We start from the raw sequence: 7385 nt of genomic DNA, 5'->3' as shown, positions 1-7385 counted from the left end.
AGAATCAAATATATTTGTGTGAGAAACGAGTAAAAAGTGCATTATCGGTTATAATTAATATTATTTATTTCTTAAAGTTAAGTGAAAATTGGTGTCTGAACCATGTAATTTGTGATATTCTTAAGTAAATTTCGAAATTTGACAATAACTTCATATCCAAACTAACTTCGTCAATTTACTCAAACTCAAATTTCCGTTCAGAAAATGACGTTGCCTATGTATATCTAGTCTCTTATATTTCCTGAACGTGTAGAATAGCCGTTTTTTACTATCCCACTTGATCCATATAGATCATTAATTAAAACGTATTATTATTCATTCAAGCATTCGTTGTACTATTTTTGTATGTAAAATTTCGATTTGCTTCAGCTGCGTAGGTATTAGGCATTGCAAATAATTTTTAAATCGTCCCTTTTATATACGTAATTTTCAGTAAAGTCTAGTTAGCCGAAGTGCTACCTATAAATTTTAATCGAACTTAAAATATTTCCGAGTTTTCAGAAATGTATTTAATGGGGACACACCTAATATGTAAAAAAAAAATTTTTGTTATCATGAACACGCCTTTCATGTGTTATACAATTCGAGTCTCGTTTTCTAAAACTGTCAAAAATTTCATCAAAAAATGTAACCTCCAGCTCAAAAACCATAACTTTCAATTGCATTTCCCGAACATTTTAAAGATTTTCTCTCTAATTTTCAATAAACATCAATAAAACAATGAATAAACAAAAGCCTCCAAAACGTACACTCGCCTACTTCACCACCCCATTTGGCCGAAAACTAGTTTTCTTTGCTGCCGGTACAACTACAGTCGGTCTGTTCCTCGGGAACTTTTTACCACACACATTCTTATTGAACAAATATCAGGAATTTGTTCAATGTTACAAGTAAATTATACTCTTTTCATAAATTAGAATTGATTAAGATGAACATTATGAATCTTTTTTTAGAGATGGCATAGTCCGTCGTGTTCCCGATGTCATCGAAGCACGACTCGAAAAAGCAATGAACATTCTTGATGTTGCACCTTACGAACGAAGAATTCTAAAGCCATTTGTTGTCTATGGATTTGATATGTTCACAGCAGGATCAACAAAATCCAAATACGGTGGCTTGATTGGCATCCCAACAAACTACTCGTACACTTCCATCGACACCATCGATCGAAGTGAGATTCGTTTCCGTAACGAACAAATCAAATGGGGCTCGGAAAGTGGCCAAATGTTGCAAGAAGCACTTGTTCTCACAGAGGACGAACAAATATTTGGAATGTGCAAGGCTATTCTGCAATTACAAACCCAAAGGGTTATGTTGAATGCGGTCTTTCCAAGTGTCTCTTTCATGGCTGTATACAGTGTGGGAAACTACCTTAATCACAAGTTGAACTTGTTGGCAAAACCACTTTCGGTAAGAAAATCGCTTTCTTTTTAGTCCGGTCAAATTAGACCTTCAACCCAGAAAAAATTCGCATAGAGATGAAAATTGGTTAAGAGCATTGAAACGTAGATTTAACATTTAAGTAAAATCGCTGGCTGGGAATTATATGGTTGCATGTCAACTCGCCTTAGTTTTGAGAAAATCGATCTCGAAGCTTTCTAAGCCTGGTTTTTGGATAATATAGTTACATAGCAGTAAAGTATTGATGGAATCTTATAAGGGACTCTAAAAAAGTCAACCATGAAAGAAACATTAATTTTATCACAAAAAAGGAGAAAATAGAACCTTTTTATGAAAAAGTTGCTTAAAAATTATGAAAAAGGTTCTATGTTCCACAAAGAACCTTATAAATGTATGTACTTACAAAGTGACTTTCATAGTGAAATAGGGTTTGGCTATATTTTTATTTAATTGAAGTTTTGCACTTAACAATGACGACTGCTTTTTTGCCAAAAAACAGTCGTCTTAAAAACAATCATCTACGATGCAAAATGTATGCTAAAAAAAAATTGAAAGTTCGTTTTATCTTTTAATTTCAATAAGAATGGACATAAAATTAATGAAAAATTATTTAAATCTTAAATTTTCTTAAGAAGAAAATTCTTGTTAGAATTAATTGAAGTTCACTTTGATTTTAATAGAGTTTAAACAGATTCTAGTGAGGCGGCTTGGCATTAAAAAAGAGTTCAATCGTGCACTTTGTGATAAAAGCATGAAATTAACATCGTTGGTAGTACTCAATGTAAGAGTTATTTTGAGATATTAGGCCACCTTGTATTCCATTCGGAAGGGTAGATACAAGACTTTTTCTGTGTTGCACTCGATTTGTTGCATATCGTAGTATAGGCAATGAAATATTGTATTAATATGATACATGATTTCGAGGTATTTTCTAACGCCCGATCGAATAAAATCAATACCAAAATGTCTCGACCATCATGTAAAAAGTTATTGCACTTTTTATAAATTGTCTTTTACTCAAACAGCAAGATTCAGAATATTACCAAGTACTCCTTGAAAAAAAGTTGTAGGTTGATAAAATTTAGTGTGGACTTTTCTAATACCATAGAAAAAAATAATAAAATATGTCCATCAAAAAATTTCAGGTCAAAGGGTGTTTTTTTTTAGCGAGAAAGAACACTTTTGAAATGGTACCATTGCAACACATGGAAAATTTATGAATTTTTTTGAACCGCATATATATTTTATACATCGTATGAGAATGAAAAATAATCAAAAAATGAATTATATTTACCATGGAACATTGAATTTTCATACAAAACTTAAATTGCTTGCTTTTATTTTTTATTGAATTTTCATACAAATTAATGTTTTGAAGGAGTGAGGTGCAAAAGTAAAAGTATGAAAAATAATTGTGCAGTTTGTAATAAAAGGATCAAATTAATAGGATTGTTAGTACAATATGTAACCCTCATTTTAAGAGGGTTAGTATGACCCGCGTAATCATCATAGTCATAGTATATCTTGCCATCGGATTTAGGTTTGTCCGAAAGTACCTTTTTAGTACTTTTGAGTTTTGACTTCTTTTGTTTTTGGTTTATTAATATGAACTTTTGGAAATTTCCAACCTCGATTATGAAAATAAAGTTTTAAAAAAATCACTTCCAATTCTTTGCACACAAGAAAACATTACTGTAATTTAATTAAGATGTAAGAATATATATGTATATATAAAATTTCATGTTAAGAAATTTTTGCAAAAAAGTTCTATGTATGTAGCCTAAATCAATGCATTTTTTTGTTTGAAAAATTCAGTAAAAGGGTTCTATGTTGCAATTGGAATAACATGGAACCTTATTATATTAATAAATTTGTGTGAAACCATGGAAGTTGTATATGTTTTTTACCAGTACCGTCGCTACAACCTTACACCGCAACCTTACAACCGCATCTTAGAGGGGCTAAAACGAAAAACTGTTATTTTTTTATTTCTGTCCAAATAAAATAAAATTGTTTTTTTTTATTATAATCATAGCTCTGAAACTATATAGAGGAGCACATAATCTATACATGCTTTGAAATATTGACAAAAATAGGCAAAAAAGAGGTATTTTTGATATATACCACTCTTTTAAGCGCACTAACTTTCAAGCCATTGACTTACCCAATCAATGTCGGTTGAAAAAATGATCTTAAAATAAAAAAGTAAATACAAACTTAAAAAAGGCATACAAAACAAACAAAATTGCCAAAATAGTCAAAAAAAAGGCATTAGCGGGTTAAAAAGGCAAAATTAAAGTTATATACATATTTGGAACCAGGGGGACATGAATCGTGTTCTTTACATACTTCCTTACGATAACGCAGAAAAAGGGGCAAAATTGGAAAAATCTGTTCCCTGGTGATAATATTTTTTTAAGAAATTACAAAACCTGGAATTCAACCATATACTTTTTACTTGCGATATAGGTACTATAGGGCAAGTTTAGGATTCGTAAAAAAAATCGAACTCGAGATAACAATTTTACATGACATTACGATGATGGAGAATGCCAAAAAAGTGGGTCCGGCAATTCTGTCTGTCTGTCTGTGTGTCTGTCTCTATCTGGAGCTGCAGCCTAAACGAGTGAAGTGATTTTCTTCAAACTTGGTAGTTAGCAGTTTTTGGTGGGAGGGGAAATTGAAATTTTTTTTTTATGACCAAAACTAACGGTACCTGCCATATAACGGAAATAGAAAAGGTAATTTTTTTCAAAAACGGCTCTAACGATTTTGATTAAAATTTTTGTGTGTAGTACTACACATAAGGGCCAACTTTTTAAATAAAAAAAATATTTTTTGTACCGTTATTAACGGTACCTGTCATAGAACGGATTTTTTCGTTTCTGAATATCTCGTACAAAATTAAGCCGATTTAAATGAAAATTTTTATACAAAAGTGTGTAAGTAAAGATAATATTAAAATTTTAGAAAATTTTCAAAAAACGCATTTTTGGTTTTTTAAAAAATATTTCAAATTTTTTTTTTGAAAAATCAATTTTTTGAAAACGGATCAATGAAAAATTTTGAAATTTAGTTTTTATGTGTAAATTAATTATTTCTTCAAAATGGCATACCAACTTTTTTTTTGAAAAATGTTAAAAAAATTTTATATATAAAAAATTATTTTTTTAAAAAACGGCTCCTACAATTTTCAAAATTTTTTTTCTAAAAATACCTTTTTATACGAGAAATAAAATGGCATATTTGTTTTTTTTTTAAGATATTTTAAAACGGAGTTTTATTAATTATAAAAACAGATTTAATTTTTTTATACTACTTATGAAATTTCTTCAAAATATCAAATTTTAAATTTCTTGAATAAAAAGCTTTAACATTATAGTTACTTTAAGCATAAGAGCAAGTACGTGCGACCCCAGTCGTGCAATTTATTTCTTATAGCTTCTTCCGTTTCGAAGTTATATATGAAAAACCTACATTTTCGACTGAATAACTTTTTATGCTAACATGGGACTTTTAGGGACTTTTGACATTTTACTTGAATCGAAGTTTCATTGCTCTGTACTAATTTTCAGCTCTATGCGAATTATTTCTCAGTTTGGACTTTTTTATGTATAATTTGTCCTGACTATTTGTCTACCCTTCTAATAAATCTGTAAACTCTTCTTTTAGCTTCGTTTAATGATGTACACGTTCTTGGGACTCTTTGGTGTCGGAAGTTGGTCATTCATGAAGGATTACAACCAAGTTCTCTACGACACATCTTCCGACAAGAAATTGAGTGCCTTGGGACCTGAATTTGTCGATGCTGGAGTTCGTTACTATGACAAACTTTTGAAGAAGAATATGGCCTTGAGGGCGCTAATTGGTGACGACACCTACACATCAAAGGGAAATGAGAATTTCTACTTGCGACAAAAGAGTCTGCCTTTGACAATTCACAAAGCATTCTTTGAGGAAGAATGGAAAAAACTGAAAGGAGAAAAACAAGAACAAGTTGCACAGTAATTTTGTTGTTGTTAGTCTTTTTTTATTAGGAATTAAATAAAATAAAAATGTTAGTTTTTTTTTTGTTGATGAAGAAGAGGAATGTGTTTATTTTATGCTTTTCCTAAAGGAATGATAAAACTTATGTAGTCGGCTGTTGCTCCCCATTCGGCACGTTTCGATTGGAATACCGAAACCCAAGCGATGATTGCAATTAGCCAGAGAATTGCTCCTAAGCCTGAGTAAATCACATCTACAAATGAAATTGATTTTATTGAGTGTGTTTTGGAACATGTTTTGAAAACTTACATCGTTTAATATCAGCTTGTTCTTTATAAGCTGGTTTACGGAATGCCTCAGAGAAGAACCAACAAAAGTTTATTGCCCAAACAAAGGGGAGTAAAGCGAAGCCAGCTGAATATAAAATGTTTTTATGAGATTGAATGCATTTTTGTTTTTTTTTAGGAATTACCTTTGAAATACCATCGGCACAAGTAGAGTTTCTTTTCGTGGGGTACTTTAGAAATATCCATGTTTTAATTTTTGTTAGAAAAATGAGTAATTTATTAAAAAACAAATAAAAATTCAACAATACGAAGTGGATGTTGAGAAGAGATAAAACAATTTTTTTTTTTTGGAACAGATGATTTTGACAGGAATTATTTTGGCTGTCAAAAATTTCGATACTCGAATAAAGTAGTAGATTGGGGTTACATTGTGTTGCATATGCTAAGGCTGAATAGTATTCGTAATAGAACACAACTCCGAAATGGTTTGAATCTTAGAAATAATGATTTTGTAACAGAACCATTTTATTTAGTGAGTTCTTAAACCAAAAAACAACAAATATTTTAGTATTGCATACTTTTTGGTATTATAAATATAAACACAGCTAATTAACAAGCAAAGGATAAGCAAAGCATACTCTTAGGATTTTTCTTGTTGATTTTCATTGCCGTTAAGTTAGAATTTTTAATTTTCATGAAGTTATTAAAATGATGTTAGGGGTAACAGTTTGATTTGCATGAGGGTACGATTTCGTAAATGAATTGTCAACATTGGTATGGAATACAATTTTGCACAAATTGGATGAAATTCCTTAGCAAATTCGCTGCGGAAACATGGTTGTGAACTTATGTCGTTTTCCATTTGCTTTGGAGATTTTCTTTTAAAATTCCTAGAGTTTTTAAGAAATTGAAATTAGGTAGTCAAATTGCAATAGAAAAACAAACAAACTTACCATGTGTAGTGCCATGTTTTATCAACGATCGCGAGAATAACGATAAAAACTACACTAACGGTTTTTGCGTTTGGTCCGAAGTGGATCGATGAGTAGTTTCAAGTTTGCGTGGCAATTGAAGTCTGAAAACAATTTTCCAGTTATTTTTTGACGTGTTAAGCAAATTTTGAGTAGCTCCCAGAACCTCAAGCTCAAGAACATGAAGCGTAAATTAATGTTGTCAGCCGATAATATTGAAGGCCTCAAAAAATTAGTATTGTGTCCAGTGGCGTATCTAGAACAAATTTTGGAGGGGGCTGGAAAATTTGTCAAACATTTGTTAGAGGGTAAATGTGCAAAAAAATGTTAATTTCTTTTTATTAATCTTTGATCGAGAGCTAAACGCTGTGCTGCGGTACTGAAAGTGGTATAGTAGCATTATACTGCTCTCGAAAGATTCGTACTACTCTGTCTCCTCCTTTCACATTCAGAGTGCCTAGTGTTTTTTCAAAGTTCTTGTGCCCCAAACATTTTACACAAACAGCAAGGAGTTGAGTCATCCTTAAAAAAAAAACTCTTTATTTTTTGGCTATACTCATCAATATTTTCATTATAATACGGCACGTGAAATGAAATATCAATATTCTTCATTTCGATCGGTTTCGAAAACTTCGAAATTGCTTCTAACTGTCAAAACTGAAGGATGTTCCATTTTTATTTTGTTTCTAAAGTGAAATTACTGCAATAATTGCAGATTCATTGAAAAAGGCCCCCAAAT

General features: G+C 31.0%; 2 protein-coding genes across 2 annotated transcripts; one reads left to right on the top strand and one right to left on the bottom strand.

Moving 5' to 3' along the window:
• The first annotated feature begins 638 nt into the window (after positions 1 to 638).
• On the top strand, positions 639 to 5463 carry LOC129907223 (transmembrane protein 177). Its single transcript, XM_055983324.1, has 3 exons — positions 639 to 890; positions 954 to 1410; positions 5074 to 5463. The coding sequence occupies exons 1-3, from the start codon at positions 721 to 723 to the stop codon at positions 5407 to 5409; spliced, it is 963 nt and encodes a 320-aa protein (XP_055839299.1). The 5' UTR covers positions 639 to 720; the 3' UTR covers positions 5410 to 5463.
• A 12-nt stretch (positions 5464 to 5475) lies between these two features.
• Positions 5476 to 6027, bottom strand: LOC129907227 (gamma-secretase subunit pen-2). Its single transcript, XM_055983328.1, has 3 exons — positions 5861 to 6027; positions 5698 to 5802; positions 5476 to 5641 (listed from the first exon to the last, which is right to left on the bottom strand). The coding sequence occupies exons 1-3, from the start codon at positions 5919 to 5921 to the stop codon at positions 5502 to 5504; spliced, it is 306 nt and encodes a 101-aa protein (XP_055839303.1). The 5' UTR covers positions 5922 to 6027; the 3' UTR covers positions 5476 to 5501.
• Between the last annotated feature and the right edge of the window lie 1358 nt (positions 6028 to 7385).

Source organism: Episyrphus balteatus, chromosome 1 (assembly GCF_945859705.1).
Source record: "Episyrphus balteatus chromosome 1, idEpiBalt1.1, whole genome shotgun sequence".
NCBI lineage: Eukaryota > Metazoa > Arthropoda > Insecta > Diptera > Syrphidae > Episyrphus > Episyrphus balteatus.
Note: the sequence above shows the minus strand (reverse complement) of the source record. Positions and strands in the feature narration are given on the sequence as shown.

Bases quoted from the DNA above. Each gene is read 5' to 3' on its own strand.
- LOC129907227 (XM_055983328.1), bottom strand. From the start codon at position 5,921: ATGGATATTTCTAAAGTACCCCACGAAAAGAAACTCTACTTGTGCCGA. The intron at 5,803-5,860 runs GTAATTCCTAAA...TTTTATATTCAG, and splicing joins GTGCCGATGGTATTTCAAAG to CTGGCTTCGCTTTACTCCCC. The intron at 5,642-5,697 runs GTAAGTTTTCAA...TTTCATTTGTAG, and splicing joins ACAAGCTGATATTAAACGAT to ATGTGATTTACTCAGGCTTA.
- LOC129907223 (XM_055983324.1), top strand. From the start codon at position 721: ATGAATAAACAAAAGCCTCCAAAACGTACACTCGCCTACTTCACCACC. The intron at 891-953 runs GTAAATTATACT...ATCTTTTTTTAG, and splicing joins GAATTTGTTCAATGTTACAA to AGATGGCATAGTCCGTCGTG. The intron at 1,411-5,073 runs GTAAGAAAATCG...CTCTTCTTTTAG, and splicing joins TGTTGGCAAAACCACTTTCG to CTTCGTTTAATGATGTACAC.